This window comes from Lissotriton helveticus, chromosome 9 (genome assembly GCF_964261635.1).
Source record: "Lissotriton helveticus chromosome 9, aLisHel1.1, whole genome shotgun sequence".
In the NCBI taxonomy this organism is placed as follows: domain Eukaryota; kingdom Metazoa; phylum Chordata; class Amphibia; order Caudata; family Salamandridae; genus Lissotriton; species Lissotriton helveticus.
In genome coordinates, this window is record NC_136070.1 from 424,580,781 (window position 1) to 424,601,606 (window position 20,826).

Here is a 20,826-nt window from a genome sequence, read left to right on the forward strand (position 1 = left end):
GCTCACCTGTGGCCCCTGTCGCCACGGGGCCTCCGAGGCAAGTTGGGACAGCCCCCGCTGGCTGAGCAGCGATGGCTGGTGAGACAATTGTGGAGGCATCATTTGGAAGAGATGCCCAGCAAGGCTCCGCAGCCTCGGCCTCGGGCTCACTCGTACCTTTCTTCAGTGAGTCCCGATGGCCGTAGGGGCCTTCGGGTGTCGAGTGGCAGTTTGCAGCATTGCCGGGATGAAAAGGGTGTGGTAACTCCCCTTGATGGTCGGCTAAAGCGAGGATGGAAACCGCTGCCCTCAGGATGTGGACTTTCGGTTCCGGAGCTTCATTGCCATGCGGCCATTACAGGCGACGGCTTGGCCACGCCTCCTAAAAATGTTCAAACTTAAACTAGCTTAGCAGATAAGAGGATGGACAATTGAGGGTGATTTTGAAAGTTCTTTGAGATCTAAGATTCATTCGTATGACTGAACTGAAAACCTTCTCTTAGAGGAGAATTCAAACATGATGCAATGTGTCAGAAACTAAACTATTTGTTCAGATTTTGCTACACAAACCAACATCTCAAACATGAGAGCTAAACATTAAAAAAAACAGGTGGTTACATCATGACGCTTATTAGCATTGGTATGCATATTCACAATAGCATCCCAGATGTGTGTTCGGATAAATGCAATACACAGGTAAACTGCCAAAGCACCAGCCATTGAAGGCTTGTGTCAAAGCATTTCTGCAGGGGTTTGGACCTGAAAAATCTGTCATCAAAAGCGACGTAGGAGTTTTAAGCTACATGCAATGATTGAATGACTGTATGGTGTTGCAGCTGCCTTTTTCCTGGTGTCAAATGAATTTAAGTCACAGTTCACAGTTCAAAAGCTTTATTCGATTTGTAAAACAAACCATACAAGCAGAACAAATTTACATGTGTGACATACATTACTAAAAATACATCAAAGTCACTAAGTTTAAAAACAATCTAAAAACCATCGTACACATAATAAAAAATGTTCTAAAACATAATTTGACCAGAAGAATTGGGTTTGGACAATACATATTCTGTTGCCTAATGAAACTAAATTCATTTATAATACATTACACGTACACAGAGAAATATACAGACAGGAAGCCAAAGTTAAAACAAAACAGTCAGATGTATCAAATGACTATGGCTTTCCTGGCAGCTGTACATTTTAATATATATGATGCTACGAAAAAGCAGGTATCCGGATCCTTTAAGGAGCATAGTAGCTGTAAAGCATTCTTCGTAGAACGAACATTGTTTTTTAAAAAGACGGGTTTTAAGTATATTACCCTAAAAAAATGATAGAATTTGCAAAACAATAAGAAGTGACAGCAACTCTGACGTGAAGTGTTATCACAGGGGCATACGGTATCAGATCTGGCTTTCATTACGGGAAAAGCAACAAGGTGGTATACGATTCCCAACCGTAGGCGTGTTAAAACAAACCGGTGGGAATTACGAGTAACACCAGAAAGGTAAGGTTGGAAACCAGTAAATAGATTGAAATCACGATAAGTCATCACAGATTGTAGCTTTCCAGACACCCTTGCACGACATTCTTTTTTTATGATTTAAAAACCTTTGTTTTATGTCTTTTTTTGGAATAGAAACAACAGATTTGGGGTCAAGAAAAATGTCAAACTGAAATAGGAGATAAAACCAATAGTGAATATACTTAAGCCACATGATACGTGAGGAGTGGTCCAACCTGAGACAATCAAGGATTATCTCCTGGGTAAATTGGGTTTCGGTCTTAGCCCAGATTGAGCGCCAAAGCAGCAGGGGACGTAGTGCTGCTAAATCCGAGATAAATTCGATTCCTACTTCTTCGTGGATCAGTTCTACTGATGCTGAGGGTGGTACACATAGCAACTTTCTGAGGAACTTGTTTTCATCTCTCTGCACATTTGGACCAACACAATGTCCCCACACCCCCGCACCATACAGCGCTGAAGAAACACATCTTACATTATAAATGTTCATCATGTCTTTGATACTCCTCACCCCAAGTTTAGATGAAAATTTGAAGATACTGTTGGTGGACCTCATCACTTTTAGACTGATGTTGTCAAACTCGGTTGCCATGTCCCATTGTTTGCATAGGTGAGTCCTAAGTAGCAAAAGGTTTTAACTTGTGACATCTTGACCTTTTCAATAAAAAAGCTGGAATAAGTTTTCTTAGCTTTCCTCCCACAAGACATTACAAAGGTTTTGGATTTGTTTACTAGTAGTTTCCTACTTTCAATGAACAACATGAATCTGTCAATAAGGCGCTGTAGACCAATCTGTGTGCGGGACAATAGCACAGCGTCGTCCGCATACAATAAAATTGGGACCGGTTTCCCTCCTATCAAAGGTGCATCTGCGGGAGTCTGGCACAGAATGGAATCAAATTGGTTGATGAAAAGGGAGAATAAAAGGGGGGCCAATACGCAGCCCTGGCGGATGCCTCTTGAGACTTTAAAGAAAGAGGTGCATTTGCCTAGGGACCCGTAGCGCACCTTACATGACAATCTCTCGTAGAGCCTGGCCAAAAAATGTACAATCTCCTTAGGTGCTCCCGACTCTATCAGGACCTGCCATAATATAGAGTGGTCAACCAAGTCAAACGCACTGCTCAAGTCCGCAAAGCAGAGAAACAGGCTCCCTTTTTTGACTTCCGTACATTTGTTGATTAAAAGATCTAGATTAACGTACTGTTCTAGTGTCCCCATGCCTTTCCTGAAACCATATTGAACCTTAGTTAAAATGTCCTTTTCATTTGCCCAGGTTTCCAGCCTCTTCAGCATGATTCAACTCATTACCTTAACTGAAGCATCCAGCAAGGAGATGGGGCGATAATTACCCGCCTCTGATTTACTGCCTTTCTTGAATATTGGTATGATGACCGACTGGCCCCAAGATGGTGGGGTGCATCCCTCAGCTGCTGCATTGAAGACCCTCACTAAAATGGGCGCCCACAGATTCATTTCAGTTTTGAGTAGGTCTATAGGTACTCCGTCAGGGCCCGGAGCCTTTCCTCCTTTACTGTTGGACAGGCCTTCATAGACCTCATCCAAGTTTATTCCCAATGGTAAGGGCAACCAGACTGAGGCCTCATGGGCCGGGGTTTCTAGGGACTTCCCTTCCGGATTGAAAATATTAGTAAAGTGTTCTACCCATGCATTGCATGCTACATAAGATGTTAGTTCCGGGATACCCTCTGAATTTAAAAAGGGGCTGTTGATAGTCTCCCAATAGAGTTTACTGTTTTGTGTTTCCGCTGCTAGATTTAGATTATCCCAAGCTTCTTCTTGCAGAACTTTTTTCCTATTAGAGAGGGCCACCTTGTAGTTGGCACGCAAAATGTTGATGTTATTATTATTGCGTGGTTTATGACTTAGTGCCTTTTTAAGTTTGCGTAGGGACAGGGTGCAGTGTTTGTCAAACCATCCTAACCTGGCCGCTCTAATTTTAGATTGCTTCTTTGTGAATATATCTTCAATAGTTGTGTTTATCCTGATAAAGCTTGAAAGCAGGGTTGTGAAATTGGTGACATCTCCAAGGCAATAGGAGATCTAATTTCTACATTTTTCCACTACCTCCTTGTGTTTTTTCGCTGGATCGATTCCGGCCCATTTAATCCTTGGGCCGTTCGGTCTCGTGGGGGCTATATCCGTGGAGCAGATTTCCTTATTGGATGACTCTATTCCCCAGCCCAATAGAGTCAGAGATGCTGTTCTGATCACTGAGGGTTTCTTCCCTAACCCACAGGTTGGTATATTCGCTATTGTTGGACATCAAAATATGATCTATATTAGTGTTAGCATTCCTGCCTGTGAATGTAGGGCAAGTAAGATTGAACTTATCTCTATTACAACTAAGCAAATCTAGATCAAATTTAACTAACAAGTTGTTTAATAACGTGCCATAGTTGCAGTGTGGAAAGTGTAGGCAATCCACACTATCTGCCACGCCACTATTGCCCAACTCTTTTCTGAAACCGCATGGGTTACCCATTGCTAAAGGGCATGGCTGGATGTTAAAATCGCCAGCCCACAAGATGGCTGCCATTCTGCGGGAAGATGCCAATACACTTTTGATTTCAATTTCCAGGGGGGATAGAATATTTCCCCTAGAAGCATCAAAAATGTAGTTGTAAAAGTTTACAAGAATTAGGTCTTTACATTTATTGGTTTCCATCCGTAACACCTGGCTATGTGTTCCAACAATGGAGTATCTTTTGGTTTTAAAGTTAATCAATTTGTTGGAGATTAGTAGCAATAAGCCTCCCTTAGCTCTACCTGATGGAGAATTAGAGGCGTTTAGGCAGTGAGATGAGTAACCTTCTACATAAATAGGTTCTTGGCACCACGTTTCCTGAAGACAAATAATGTCATAGCCAGCCCCAATAAACTCCTTCCAAAACGGGGTATTCAATTTACCTGAGATGCCAGCTATGTTCCAGGTAATAATTGTGACCCCCGCAGATGCAGCTGCAGTTAAAATAGCACAGTCTGGTTGGGGGGCAGGCGTTGTATCAGGGGCAACCTGCTGGACACCTGTAGACACTACAAATGACTCCTGTTGAACCACTGATACATCTACTTCAATATCAGAAATCCTACATGGGGTGGGAATACCTACTATCTGTATAGTAAGGTTTGGGTCATTAAGTAAATCTGAAACTATAGGGGTTTCAGAGTGAGTAACTAAGGCGCTACCTGGCTTCTTATCTGACCCTGGGGCCCCCTGGTTCAGGTTACTACTATATGGGATGGCCGATGGTCAATCGACCATTTCCAGACAATCATATCTATTACTGACGGGAATGCCTCGCCATCCCCCCATTGTATGATGATCACTACTGGAATACCACGGCCGATGTTCCCACTCTCTACTATTCCTCTGTGTATACCAAGGACCTATGTGGTTCCAAGGGCACTCGGGTTGTTGCACCCAATTTGGAGCTATCGGGTGCTGACGCTCCGAAGGTTGCACCCAGTTTGGAACTATCGGGTGCTGGCGCCCGGGTAGTTGCACCCAGTTTGGAACTATCGGGTGCGGGTGCTCGGGTGGTTGCACCCAATTTGGGGCTATCGAGTGCTGGCGCTCAGAAGGTTGCACCCAGTTTGGGGCTATCGGGTGCTGGCGCTCAGGTGGTTGCACCCAGTTTGGGGCTATCGGGTTCTGGTGATTACGCACATAGGGGTAAAAGTAGGAGAGGCGATGAGCATCGATCCCCCCTTTCTTGGCCAAAGCAGGCCAGGAGCAAATGTAATCCACCATGTCTAGGTCATCACAGGTTACTATGATGCAGTCTCCCGGAATGTTTTTGGGTTCACCCCCAATCCACGGAACTCTACGCACCGCTGAAATTCGACTTGTGTGGGTGGGTTGAAGGGACCTATTCATGCTGAGAATTTAAGTCCAATACACATACTTTTGTGGACAGTGGGATCCAAGCCCGCATACTAAATCTACCTCGACTTATGAAAATACACTAATTTTGAGGCATATCTCAAGATAGGAACTATAGAAGCTCCATACCCCACCAAAAAGCCTAGAGACATTTTGTAAGACCACATTTTTGCATAGTTGTGATTACCCTGTGAGCAAAGACTGAGTTATTATTCTGTAAGATTGTGACACTAATAAAATCTGATGCAAGAAATGTCTTCATAATATCAAGTATACTGCTATACTGTATGAAATTATACAAGTTACTCTTATACACTAACAATCTGAGGCTATTTATATTGCTCCATAATATTATCTGATTACATGCAAATAAACGGAGAAGCAGGGAAGTGAGCTTGGTGGTTGTTTACTTCCAGGTGATCCTTATCAAAGTAATCCGCACAAAACTGCCCCACCTACTTGTGGGATCCCTGATCACTTTGCATAGTATATATCTGTATATTTCCAAGCTCTTTTTGAAGACAACAAATACATATACTTCAAAAGAAATCGCTTTGCTGCTGAAAGAAGTCTATAAGTAGCTACATTTAGAGTAATTATCTTTTACAAATATATCCAGTTATCAAAAACTAGTTGCTCAATATAAAGTGGCTCACCCTCTCTTCCTTCAGTGTCCTTTCATGCCCCAGACGTTTCAGTTAGGTTAGTTAATTTTTCTGGTTCCAGGCAACAGGATTCTGGAGCACCGACCCTTGCTTTCGTGGGATTTTTCTCTATAAAACCTTTTTTAACTGGGTTTAATCCACCTAATTTGCTATCCCTTAGGATTAGAGAAGTTTTATCTGCTTTCTGACTGAAAAGTTTTGTTCCAGGTGGAATGACTTCACATTTTATTAAGTGTCCTGCCTGTCACAAGAAACATTTGCCAAGTCAGATGCCTATGACCTCTTTATCTTATGCCTTCCAGAGGATCACCATCCTGAAAACTCTGCACATTTTCCAAAATGACCAGGAGGAACCTATATGATAGACAGAAGATCAGGCTGCACATCAAGTAGGAGAGACATCAGAAGGCAGCTTCAGTATGTCACAAGTGATGAGGAGACGTTTTACCATCTACCTCCGCACCCTCTTCTCACTCAAGGGGGTACCCAAGAGGTAGATATAACTAGTGTAGAACGAAAGAAAGAAGAAGGTCCCATTCAACATTGAGGCCTTCAAAATCTACAACCGGTTCTGGGGCACATACCCACCATCGAGGCATAGTACATCCATAATGTTGAGGTTGATGTCAAGAAGTCACAGTTCGGTTGGTTTGTCATCTACTCCTTCACCACAAAGGTTTGTTTCTCTTATGTTTTTCAATAACCCCACCTGTTACCCTACCTTTTAAGGTCACCTCAGCAAGTGAAGCCGCAGGTGGTTCCTCAGGTTCCACCTAAGTCTGCTCTTCAAGGAGACTCCATAAAAAGAAGATCATGTACCGGATGAAGTCAAGTTTCCAAAAAGGACTTGCTCGCCTCCAAGGCTCCTTTGACGCCGTAGTAAAAGATCAAGTTCCATAAGGACCTCTCTTCAGGTAGCCTCTCTCCTCAGGTTCATCTTAAACTTCGCAACGTTACTAGACATTATTGTTTGGATTCCCCTTTGAGAGCAGATGCCCAAGTGGGCCAGGAATCTTTTTGGATGGTGTTAAGAATTTTCTTCGTTTTTCTTCTTATCTCCAGAATGTTTTTCCATGAGCTTGCTAATCTATTCAGAGCTTATGACTGCTGATGAGGATTCCCTGGAAGAGATGGAAAGGTTTCTTACCTATAATTCAACTTCTCTTCCAGGAGAATCCTCATCAGAGTCATAAGCAATCCTCCCTCCTTCCACCCTGGACCAGAGGTTAAAACCGAGGTTTTCATCTTTGCCCAGAATCGTATAATTTCTTTAAAAACTAACTATTCTCTCTGGGAGCATGATGGAGGAAATGTGAGGCCTTCAAAGGCATAGTCCAAGTTTTTGACGGCCTTGCATGTGCAGCCTACCTACTAGCATTTCACAACTGCCAGCTTTCAGTCAGGGAGAAGTCAACCATTGATAGTGATAGAAGGAACTGCGGGAGCTACTGGAAAAAATGCTAGGGCGCAGGCGTTGGCCACTCAACACAGACTATATGAAGTGGGAGACAAAGACAACATTTTTTTTTTGCGTGGTTAGAGAAAAAAGTGTCCACGAATAAATGGGTCCCTGGTATATTAGACAAAGGTAGTGCGACTTAAAAGGGGGGCACAGATAGCAGACGCATTCGCAACCTACTACGAAGCACTATGTTCGTCCTCAGCAGAGAACTCCGAAACAGGCTGTGGGGACTTTCTGCAGGACCTTCCCCTACTGCGTCTTTCCACAAAGGAGAGTACTAGACTAGATGGCGAACTGTGGAGGAATCTGCAAGGGTTTTGTTCTGCAGTGGTTTCACAACTGCCAGCTTCCAATCTGGGAGAACTCAGCCATTGAGATAGTGATGTGTTAAGAATTTTTTTAATTAAAAGGTTGACAGTATCAGCGGCCTTATGCAGAATGGCTGGGTGAGAAGGGTCATTGGGGGAGCCAGATTTACAGGAGAGAATGCCTTGCCATGAGACTGAGTGATCTTTAAAGTCATTTAGATTTAGTGACTATTTTCCTATAATTGAAGATATTTTAACAGTAAAAAGTAAGCAAAATGTAGCCTTTTCTAGCCTTCTTTAGGCTGCAAAGTCAATCGCTATTTTATATGTAGGAGAGTACTAGACTAGATGGTGATCTGACTGTGGAGGAGATCAGCTCGACCGCAATGGCTCTGCTGTCGGAAAAGGCGGCTGGGCCAAACGGTCTGCCAGTAGATTTGTTCAAGTGCATGTTAGACAAAACGACACCACATCTCCTAGACCTGTTTAAAGAGGCCAAATCAATAGGGGTGTTGCCTCCAGATTAGAGAACAGCAGTGGTTGTGGTATTACCAAAGGAGGGGAAGCTACCAGGGGAATATCGATCGTATAGACCGATTTCCTTCCTCAATTACGAAGTAAAGGTTGTGGGCAAAGTCTTTGTCTACACACCTCTGCACGGTGATCTCCTTCCTCATTCACCCAGACCAGTCCGGCTTTATCCCACAGAGGGGAACCAGGCTGAACTTAGGCAGACTTTTTGGCATCCTGCATGTCACGTGGGTTGACATCGCAGAGCAGGCGGCCCTCCTGTCACTAGATGCCAGGATGGCCTTCGATAGTATGAAGTGGCCGTATTTGTGGGTTGTTCTGAGCCACCTAGGATGAGAACCGAAATTTATTGGGTGGGTAAAGCTGTTCCATGTGCCGCCATTAGCGCAGGTGAGAGTAAACACAACAGTATCCCGGGTGTTTTCCTTGCACAAAGTGACGAGGCAGGGTTCCCACTGTCCCCATTACGATTCTCTCTGGCACTGGAACCCCTGACAGCGTGGGTCCGACGAGACCCTCTGATATGGGTTATCCCAGTTGGGGGTGAGTGGGACGAGCACATCTCTCTATATGGAGATGACATTTTGTTGTACGTAACGAAGCCAAGATAATCTATTGACAGGATATTACAAATCTTTCGTATTTTCGGAGAACAGCCTGGGTATCAAATACATTGGGACAAATCCCTGTTTCCTCTGCTAGGCGACCCTCCCAAAATTAACAACTAGGTTTAATGTCCCATTGGCGATGAAGCGGTTCAAATACCTGGGGATATATGTATCAAGAAACCCGCAAGAGTTTCTCGAGCGGAATTTGGTGATGCAACTAGAGACATTTATCAGCGATGCCCAGCGTTTTCAGATGCTTCCACTTACTTTGAAGGGCCTCTCAGCCCTGTTTAAGATGATGACACTGGCCCGCATGTTATATGTCTTGCAGAACACACCCTATCTGGTCCCACCACTTTTCTTCCAGAAATTAGAGGCCGAATTGCGAACTCTGATCTGGGGGGGAGGTGCGCCTCGCATTGCCCTGTGTAAGTTCCAGATAGTAGTATACGAGGGGGGACTGGCGATACCCAATGTCAAACTGTATTACTGGGCCTCCCAACTAGTCACTGTGAATGGTTGGGTGTTCGGAGACCAAGGGGGGCTAGCATATAGACTTGACAGGGCTGTCATGGGAGCCGGAGGCCACCTACCACTGCTATACTACAGAAAGCAGAGATAGGCCTTCCTACATACAAAATCTCCATGTTATGTGTAGTAAGCCTGGGAACAACGCGTGCGCTTCGTGGGTGCTGGAAGTAGCAAGACGGTGCACGTACGCACGGCGCCTGCAGAGCACACTGGCTATAGGTATGAAAACCGTTCTTTCCCGCCTACTTCCAGTACCTGTATAGAACCTGGCATTAGCAAAGAGGCTGTTATCAGAGTACTGATATAATGAGAATGCTGCCATAATTTGTCACAACAGTTCATGTAGCCAAAAGGGACTAGTTGATTTTATTTTTTACTTGACAAGTAGATTTCAGAAGCATCCTGTCCCTTGGACAAAGTAGATTTTTAATAGCATTCCACAACTCTGCTGTACCCCTCAAAGATAATGCATTATTTATGAAAGCTAAGGTACTGAAAAAAGGAACATGTATGTATTTGTCACCATTGAATAGAAAAGGTTAAAACTAGATGCATATACGTTGATTTCAGGCACCTACAACTGAATGGGATCTTTCCTGTCTTTAGAGTATTGATTTCAACTGTGCAGCCCATCTAGGTTTGGGTAGTAGTGGCGTGAGATGTAATCTTACCAACTATATTTCAGTATGAGAAAAACTGTGTTTCTTCGGCACTATATTGTAAGGTTCCTAAAGAGTCACAGGGAGTGTAAAGGTCAAATGCTACATGTAGTTTATAATGTTTCTTTTCACCACCTACATGAGAGAAACTTAAAGATAAGATGCCAAGGCTGCTCAAGCAGTGCTGGACTGTTGTTCACCAAGTTGAAGCAGGAAGTTTTACTCTTAACATTAAGTAAGCCATCTGTAAATTGCATCTTGAAGCCAAGACCTGTGTACCTAATTGTTACAAGCAAGACGTGCCAAGTATATATTTGCAATATTTCAGGAGTAACACTAATCAAATGCACTGTTTTCTGCGTAAGCTGAAATAGCCTTTTCTATTTGCAGTCCTGGTTTGTTTCTAAAATCCATATTTATATATCTTGACTTTGGAATACACTAGAAAATATTTATTTTTGCAGCATCTAGATTAGCATTTACTGGGATTTTTTTGCCAGATATGTAGCGAACATCTGAAACTTTAGGAAGGTCAGGGGATAGCTTCAGGACCTTCCCTTACCACTGCTGTAGTACTGTTATATCTGGGTGCACCAGTGCTTAATTTGAGCCAGTTGTGTCCAGTGCTTGACACAAGCACCTGATTGTCAACACTAGTATTTGTAAGGTGGCGCTGTCTGGCTAATTTATAGATCACCACGACAACAGTTAATTATTAATTCAATATACATAAAAAATTACTATTAGCTTCAGAGCAAGGCATTCTTACAGCTTTGTGGACTTGAGATTGTCCATATTGTCACACTTGTAGGAGTTTGATGGTTAGTAGTTGTGTTGTTACTATCATTGGAAGTATAGCAGGGGCAATATGTGGTGCACGGTGCAGTGGCCTCCTGATAAGAGCCTTGGCACTTATTTATTTTGCAAGTTAAGTACTCGGGTGCAACCACCACTTTAAAAGTTCTATTACGTTTGGAGACAATAAGGAGCAGAGGTCTGCTTGCTACCTACCTGGGACTAAGAAAGCTGTGACATTGTCAGACAAGATGTTCTGGTTGGTCTTCTCGTCAGAACTTTTTGTGTTATTGTTGTGGAACCCTGCCCAGCCATGGTTCTCAGCCTAGCTATGCTTGATGATACTGAGCTTTAAAACAGTGATTGATCAAGCCTACACATAGTGTAGAAGAACAGTAAAAAATATCGAAATTACTCCAGTGGCAAGGACATTTTAGGATGTCTAGTCTTCTAATCTGATTCTTTAGCACTAAAACTCAAGGCTTTATCGAGGCCCTGACTTCAACTTTTCTAACCTTGTGGAGTTCTCGGCAGCAACAACATCCGGTCTTGCACCACTGAAAGATTTCTACATCTAGAAAAAATGACCGAGTCTTGCACCACTACTTTTCTACATCTAGGAAAATGACTGACTTAGAAGGTAAAACAATTTACAAGGTGAACTACAAGTTCTTACCCTTCCCACTCCCCCAAAGTCAACCTGAAAGTGTTCTTAGGGCGCAGTCATCCGGCGGCGTATACTAGCATTGGATTTAGTCTTCCCTATTATTGCTGTGGACACAGTTTGCTTTTTCTTTAAGCATTCAAACATCCTTACCTTTTTCCCAGTTTGTGTTGTTTTTTGCTGTCTTTTTAATCAATAAAGGTTCGTTATACGAAATATTTTAAAAAGCCCTATTCTTTGTACCACAGATTAAAGCGTTAAGGCCATGATTCTTTACTGAAACTTGTTTTTTGCTTCTTGGATGTTGTGTTATTTACCTGTGTGGGAAATTTGCCTTGATTTTTCCTAGTTGATAATCTAGATTCTCAAAACAAAGTTAAACCAAGAAAAGAAATCTAGTTAAATGCTACTTTCCTTCTTAAGGCTTTATCAAAGACATTAATCTGCCTTCCATGTTCAGTACCTATTTTCATTCAATTGTAGGATAACCAAATATGGATGCAAGTAAGATTTGTTATTACAATTGTTTTTGTAATAAGGACCCTTATAGGTTATTTATCATTTGATTCTCTTCTTTTGATTAAAATGTGTCTTTTATAATGTTTATTTCTGATGGTTTGTAGTTTGTTTTTCGAACACCTCTGATAGGCTGGGGAGTTTCCTTGTAAACACTGATTATGCTCCTGTTTGTGTTTCAGAGGGATGACTGGGCCTGTTTGTGACTGCCATGGCATCTGTCTACGGGCCTGGAGATGTTGTGTTTAAGGAATTTTGTCCTTTGTATTCCATTCTCAATGCCATCCCTTCAAAGATCCAGAAAGGCTTTCGATCTGTTCTGGTCTACTTAACAGCCATTGATGCCAATGGGGACTATATTGCTATTGGCAGCAGCATTGGGATGCTGTATCTGCACTGCAGACAAACCAATCACATGAAAAAATACAACTTGGAGGTAAGCATATCAAATGTTTCCAAGCTTTAAGAACAGGTTTGACTTGCATGATTTCTTTTTTAGAAAGTTCTGCATGTAGTGAAATTATCTATAGTTCACCCATCGTCTCCTAATTAATCACTCAAGTACAGCTGCATGATGAACAATTACATTATTAATCGTACTGTGTGTTTGTCGCTTATCCCAATTTTAAAAAGAATATGGTCAGCAGTTGAAGATGTTATGTATTCCTAATGCTCTTGGTCAAAACCAACATCACCAGAGCCCTTCCAGGACTGTAGTAAACACTTAAATGTATCATTTTGTACCCACACCAAACCCAGCCCTAATTTATGTACAATCCCCAAACTCTGAAATCATTGAATTACTCAAATAATATAATCCCTGCAGCTTTTGTTTTAGTGTGGTTCAACATTATTATCTCCTTAACCCAAGGCACCTTTTCGTATGGACTAGAATTATAAATTGCAGTACTACTGTTAGGAGTACTGAGACCCGACTCAAGTAGGTTTAAGAGCAGCAAACTGCTCATAAGCCACCATTTTCACAGTAAACCAATCAACAGCACCTGGATCATCAAATCCTTTAGATCTGTACCACTCTGGCACTCTCTATGTTGGTAAGGATCCACTATACATGTAAAGTGACGTTATCTAATGAATTCCAGTCCAGTTGTATTTGGCTGGCATTAGTCTTAATTGATCACCTGAAAATAATTTGGTCCTCCCAGGTTTGGCCTTCAGTATGGGGCAATGTAAAGGGTTATCAATATGGATACCTCCAAATCTGTCCCTCTTCCTGTGCGCTTGACTACGCATGACAAAAAAATAATTTCCACAATATATTCACTCTGATGACTCCTGTACCATGACCTAGTTTGTCTTCCTTCCTTGTGTACAATATTAATATCTGGATTAAACAATATTGGCTCATGTCTCTTTTGTTGAGTGTGAGTAGCTTACACTTGTTTTTATCTTTTGCTTTTATCATGGCCTCATGTGCTTGTGTGTTCTGGATTCCTTGGTTACATATTCCTAACTGACTCTTATCAGTTGGTCTCTATTGGCTGTGGTGTCTGCCCATATTTGTGGGTGCCCTTCTATCTGGACATTAAACTGTGCTTAATGAGGCATTGCCAAGAAGGGTGTGGAGTAGGACATGCCTTGCTTGACCTCAGTCCCAGCCTTCCCTCTTTCATCTCAAAACTACAGCCGAAGTATAGCAAGATCTTGAAATACAGGACCTGGATATCCGGGTGATTCAATTGCTGTGGAACAAAGCCTGACTGAAGCTTTAAGAGTACATGGTGGCAAAGGATTAAGGCTGCTGGTTGAAAATGTGAGGCCGTACATGTGGAAGCCAAGATAGTGCACATGAGAGAAGCTGTGGTGTCGCATGAGCAGAATATGTTATTGGTGGAGTGCTGTACGAGGTCCAGAGCAGCTGATTCCTTCATTGGAGAAGCTGCAGGGCCCTGCGGTTCAGCTGCACCAGTGAGAAAGTGGGAGGTGGCCAGCCTGACCTCTAAATCGAGGTAACATGGGCAGGTGAGTGAATAATTGGCTCAAAGGTGAGGTGCTTTACCCAATTGATGGCGGTGGGACTTGCCGAGGTTAGTAAACTGGCTTGGTCAGTAAAATATTGCAGAGGAACACACAACAGGGACCAGATCTTCTCTAGAGGCCTGTGATTGTTGATCAAGCCCTTGGAAGGCTAAAACCTTACCTGCGCCACTACGGACCCTGCCTTGGTGGCACCAAGCTCTCTCATCGATGCAGCTTCTGCTGTGGTGCCACTGAGCATCTATGCGGGCTGAGGACGTACTAGTGCCATCAACTGGCTCCATACTGGAAATCCTTGTTTCCTGCATACCAGCTTTTAGCATACCCATATGCAGGAAAATGTATTAATTATGACAGCAAAAAACTATTTTACCCTACTGTTTTTTCCCCAATCCAAGATAGATGTCCCCTTTTGTTATAAGCTCATGTCCTGTTCTGCACTTTACAAGGAGCTCCATTGTGAAGCCTATTTGCAACGCTGCAGTGTGACTAAAGAAGATCACCACAGAACAGAGGGAGCAGCTGTAGAACCTGTTGAGTAACGGGGAAGTGATTAAGGAGATTAGGAAGTTAAATATCCACGGCCCCTGGGCCTTATGGGTCTCCATGGATTTTTACATATCGCACTACGCACAACTATTTGCCCTCCTATCACGATTTCTAATAGTTTTATAAACCGACAGCAGTAAAAATAATTATGTCTGAAGCTAGTGGATCTGTCCTCATAAAGCCTGGAAAAAATGTTGAGGAACCTTATTGATATCCCTGCTTAAGTACATGTGAAGCTTTTTACTACGCTCTTAGCTTTAAGATTACAAGGACTAATGCCAAAACTGGTTCAAGCTGACCAAGTTAGGTCATTGCCAGACCTATTGCCTTCTTATTAGTCTTGTTAATTCACTTTGCAAATCAGAGTAAGAGGGAGACTGTGCTTCTATGCCTACCTCAATTCAAAATCATTCAATAGGATAGAGTGGAGGTTTATTTAGGATTACAATTTTGCAAAGGGATTTGGTTCCAGCTTTTTTAAATGGATTATGGCAAGTTATGGCATCTATGGAACATGATTGAGGTTAAATGGGAGGGATTAGCAAATGTATATATTCAAAGGGCACCAAACAAGGTGCTTCTCATTAGTTTCATCTAGAGCCTCTGGCTCTGAACGGGAGAATGACAGAAAATTTGCAAACTGTTAAAGTTGGGTAGATGTGCCTTGCCCCTTTTATAGAATCCATTTACCAATTTAGGGAAGTGACTGACTTTCAGATAAATATGACAAAATCAGTGGCCCTGAACCTCTCGATGTCAGCTGCAAATCTAACTTCACTGCAGTCTCATCTATGTCCGGCATCCAACGCCTCAAACACTGCTTACACAAAATCTAGATATGGATGTCCAGGTCCTACCAGAAGCTCAGCACCAACAAAAGACAAAATTCCTATTATTTGCCAAGATCATCAACCAAGATACAGTACTAACCTGGCTCAGTGACATGATCCTTGCTGGTTTTGAACCCTAGCTTACGGAATTCCAGTCACCATGACTCGCCCTGGACACCAACCTCGCTCTCTCTCCCATGGCACAATTGTTAAACAACAAAGACAGCCTAGTTTTATCTCTCTCTCTCTTCTAAAGAAGTCCGACCTCTTCTTCCAGAAAAAGACCTCAGAACTTCTGTTCAAGTAACTGTACTCTTGCATCTGGGTGATGATAATTCACTACTCCATAACCTACCTGATTCCACTCTGGCACCCCTTGAAGGCACCCAACACATCGCAGGATATTTAATCCAGAGCCTGAAGAAATGCGATCACACCCGCACGCACCATGATGGAAATCCGTTGGCTCCCCTTGCCAACCTGCACTATTTTAAAAACAAGTTGCATCATGTAACAAAGCCATCACACCCAGCACCCATGTTCATAGGGCAGACAAGTTTACCATCTCTGGTTGTTCTTGGCCCACTCGCAGCCAGGACACCATCGGAGCACAGACTAAGAAATATAAAACGGAAATAAAAACAAGACAACAGGCCCTTTCCATCTATGTACCCAGGATCTGGAGCAACATCCTGGATCCATCAGGACCTCCCCAACGCTGCTCCAATTTAGTAAAGAGTTAAACTCGCCTCTTTAAAGAACACATTGTCACAATGCATTAACCATGCACTACTCTGCTTCCTTTACTATTACTCGCTGACGATAAGCTTGCCTTTGACCAAGTACAGTGTTCTATACTGCCATTTGGCTAGGTTTGCGCTATAGAAATATCGTATACATATACATTTATGTTTCTGTTATGTTGATGGCCCTCTATCTCCGGTAAATTCCCATGGTATAACTGACAGATGAGGTCTGATTTGTATGGAGCGAATTATCTGCAAATGTTCATGCTTCCAAAAATAATATTTCTCTTACAAGCTCTGTTTATGTTTTTACAGCAAAAATGTATTTATACGATGCAACATATTAGTTCCAGTTTCATAGGAAGGGGCAGAAAAATGAGAATAGAAGCCGGACAGGCCACTAAACATATAGATGAGGGAATGGGGAAGAGGTGAGCATCCCTGACTTTGTGCCCCACTCTCAGTCTGCATCTTAGCTATTTGTTGGGCTCTTCTAGGACAGTAACATAACTTCAATGGTTCTTTTTTGATCCTACTAATGTGGAAGGTCGCTCTGAGAGGTACCTTGATTATCCCGTGGGATAGGATGCTCATTCTATTCTATTGGTCTTGCTGTTTACCAAGAGTACTTTTAAACTGTGGGAAACTACAAGAATAAAGTAAGAATTCGTCAGCTTCACCTCACTTTAATTAGCTTTATTTGGGAACAGTGCCTTTAGCTGGGACTAGCTAGGAAGGCCTTCCTTCAGTTGCATCTGGCTCCCTGTGCAAAGGTTAGCAATATTTTTTAAGGAGTCTGGCACAAGAAGATGGCAGATGCCTATGTGTAGAGCTTCCACTCGCCACCTCTCAAGCATTCAAATCTGCGCCAACACCGTCTCACCCATCGGTAAAGCAAGTTGACCCCAGATATTACAGAGGCTGGTGGAAACTCCTGGCAGATCCAACATGCTGACCAAAGGTGCAGCAACGCAGAGTAGAGCGTGGTGTGCACCACTAGAATGTCAAAATGACTGTGCACACAGTCTGATGCAGAGACCGGAGTGCAGTGCTGAAGAGAAAGTGACAGATGTCTGCCCGCTTGTGGGATCAGCATTATCGGGGAGGGTAGTGGTCAGAGGAGATCTGCAGTGTTGCAGTGCGCCCATTGCTGGGTGTCTTCTCCTAAATAACCATATGGCATCCAAGATGCAGAACCTTCCTGATCTCTCTATGCAGAGAGCTATTATTGTGAACCTAGCGAGTGGAACAGCCTGGCTGAGAGTAAGGCATCTGGAGGGAAGGTCCCTGTGGCAAGTTTCTCCAGGGCCACTATCGTAAAAAGATGAGCTGAGCTGCCTTGGCGCTTCACTACCTTCATTGGATATTAAGCCCTGCTGGTACTGGGCTGCCCCAAACCTGCATGATCGATTGCTTTGCTCCTCCAGAACTCGTATAAGTCGACCCCGAAGTGACAGGACCTTTTATTAGGCCTGGATGCTGGAAAAAGGCATTAGTTGGTGGTAGAACATAACCAGGAGACTCCTACCTCTCAATATCCTTGTAACTCCTCTGAAGGGAGGGGGAGGGGATGGAGAACCAGGCCAAAACCCTTACAACCCCTAGCCCCCATATTTATAAGCACTTCCACCTGTGCCTGCTTCGATGTCCAGCTATCAGGGTTCTGTGGCTGAGTATTAGATGTGTTCCCAGGAGCTGTGAAGTAGGGGACTTTAAGTCAAGTTCTTCAGATAGCAGCGACTGAAGTAGTCGCCCCTGACAACCCTTGCAATGACTAGTGGTAAGAATAAGATAGAAGGGAATGTAAAAAAAATGCTCCAGGAGGGAGTTTTAAAAAACCCTACTACGGGGAAAAATACCACTTTTGGCAACACAGAAGGTGATATACCAGAGGATTGTTGGGAAACATCCCATAGCTTGGAAAGTATTATCACCAAGAGTTTTCGGATCCATGTGTTAAACAAACTCAAAGACAAGATAAGCTTACAGCATGATTTAAATGAGGTTTGCAAAGATGTATCTGACCAGGGCGACAGGTAAGCATTCTAGAGGAGACTATGTATGAGCAGCTGAATGACTTCAAGCAACTTCATACCCCAAACCTGCTGCTAGAAGAGCAATAGATAGGGCTGACAATGCTCATAGGACACCCCCATGATATCAACAAGAATTTCGCGCCAGAATTCCTAGTGAGCGTCCACTTCACCTGAGGTTAGGATTATATTATCAACAAAGCTCATCTGGAGGTGGTGAGGAGGAGTCTGATCTCTTTTAATGGAGGGGGGCACTCCAGTTATTTCAGGAGTTTTTGATGTTAACACTGACAGATGAAAAGCCTTCAGACCCCTTACTGATCACCTATGAGACAAGGGCATCAGGTGTAAGTTGGGCCTTCCCTTTAGAATCAAGTTCAGTTTGGAGGGGAGACAGAGGGCTTGCTGCTTCCCGGAGCAGGTTTAGTCTGGGGTTGCCTCTGCAGAAAGGAGTTAAGTCTGCCTTTGACCAAGACTGACCCTGCCGATCCCTGCATGAGAAATGGAAAAGAGGCAGGTGACCATTTGCTCAGACTCTGAGAAAACTATAGCTAGCAAGATGGAGGTCAATCTACACTTTTGGGTAGTCAGCGGTTATGCTGAGACCTTGACACAAGTTTAAATCTACCAAAGAATGAGATTTAAGAGAATAGCTAGACTTGAAGGACAGTGGAGGAGAGTATTGCATGACGACTGTCCACTGAAGGGAGGTGCCAATAAAGTGTGCTGGGTGTACCAGACAGGAACGGGATCCACTTGAAATTAATTGGGACAGATATGTTAGCCCCTGTATGACCTTCTACTCAGTTCCTTCACACAACAAGGAAGATCGTGTCATGAACGCACTTTTACACTCACTGATTTTGCCTGAGGGACAGGAGGTCATCCAGGTTGGAGTTTAAGTCATCACTTATAATGTTATGGGTCTAAATAATCCGATCAGGCGACCTAGCTTCTTGCAGGATCTAGCCACCCTAAAGGTAGACTTATTCTTTCTGCAGGAGATGCATCTCCTATAGGTGGACCATTTAAGAATTTGGTCTAGCCTTTTACCATACCAGCTCATGTTGTCATCCTCAAGGAGAATACCTGAGGCGGTGGTGCTGATTGGCCCAGGCCACCCTTTTATGGAGGCATCCAGCAAAAATGATGTAGAAGACGATTGAGTAGTGAGCAATGGCAACCTCAATGGTTCCCCTCTTAGCTTTACCATAGTTCCCCAGCCAGGGGCAAGAGACCTTTCTGAGCAGGCATCACTAGAGATAACTGATTTTGCCTAAGGACCGTTAATTGCTGGAGGTGACTTTAATATGGTTAAGTGTAAACAACTAGACAAATACCATCAAAGACTGGATAGGCACTGGCTATATGTACATGACCTCAACGACTTTACAGCCATAATATATAAATCCTTTTCCCCCCATCTGGCCACCTCATTGACTGAATTGTTTAATGGGTTTAGAGGTTCTACAGGCAGGACACTCTACATGGAGGAAGCCACAGTTTCCTTATTTCTCAAGCCTAACCAGAACTCTGCTTTGTGCATGTCATACCATCCCACATTGCTGCTTAACTTAGAAGCCAATATCTTTGAGGCTTCTGGCAAACTGGTTGGACGTGCTGATACCTTCAATGATAACTGCGGACCAAGCTGGATTTCTAAAGGGCCCCAAATGTAGTACTACACAAAAGGCTCCACATCTTATGATTTTAGTCTACAGCTCTGGACGGTTTTTCAAGATCATTTGACATGCATTCCATTAACTCCATAGAGAACATTAAAAAGGAGATTGCCCATTCCCAGGCAGACAGATTTCACTGTCTACAAATACTGTAGTGGGTGCTACTATTCGTGATTAAAAAGGGAGTAAATATAGCAGTCTTCCCTTTTTAAGGTTCTGTGCATTATTGTCCACAAGGCTAGTATCCAAACTGTGGGCCTGATGTAAAGCTTGACGGGCTTGCCACTCCGTCACAAATGTGATGGATATCCTGTCCATCATATTACAAGTGTATTATATCCAGTGACACTTGAAAAACAGCAGACTGGATATCCTTAACGTTTGTGATGGAGTAACCTGTCCACCAAAGTGTAAATTGGGCCCTCTGTCACTTTCTTTATTCATTACTAACACTAAGGACATTTCTGGTTCAAACCCAATGGGAGGAGGAGGAGGTGGGCATTGCCCTAGATATGAAGCAATGAGAAGAGGTTTATCAGAGAGTAAACCACTATGCTAGGCATGCACAGTGGAAGGAAACAACCTCTAAGATATTATGTAGATGGCACTATGCACTTGTTGTGGTGGATGCGGTGTAACTGAAAAAGCACAATCTCAAATATGTGGAGCTTCCCAAGACTCTGCATTTTGGCGTGGAATCCTAGCAGAAATGAAACAAAGATTTGGAGAGATGATCTGAGGTCATTTTACTGGGACCCCTATGAAGGGAAACATTTAACCTAAATTCAATGTGAGGGAAGACTCTGTCCTGTCTCTTATTAGCCCCCAAGCAGAC

General features: G+C 43.2%; 1 protein-coding gene across 4 annotated transcripts in view; it reads left to right on the top strand.

Moving 5' to 3' along the window:
- TECPR2 (tectonin beta-propeller repeat containing 2) overlaps positions 1 to 20,826 on the top strand; it is a 512,189-nt gene that overhangs the window by 44,854 nt on the left and 446,509 nt on the right. For all 4 annotated transcript variants that reach the window (XM_078660212.1, XM_078660215.1, XM_078660213.1 and 1 more), the window contains one exon: positions 12,336 to 12,589. In XM_078660212.1, coding sequence (XP_078516338.1) covers positions 12,365 to 12,589 — 225 coding nt within the window. In that variant the 5' untranslated portion in view covers positions 12,336 to 12,364. The remainder of the gene's footprint in view (positions 1 to 12,335; positions 12,590 to 20,826) is intronic.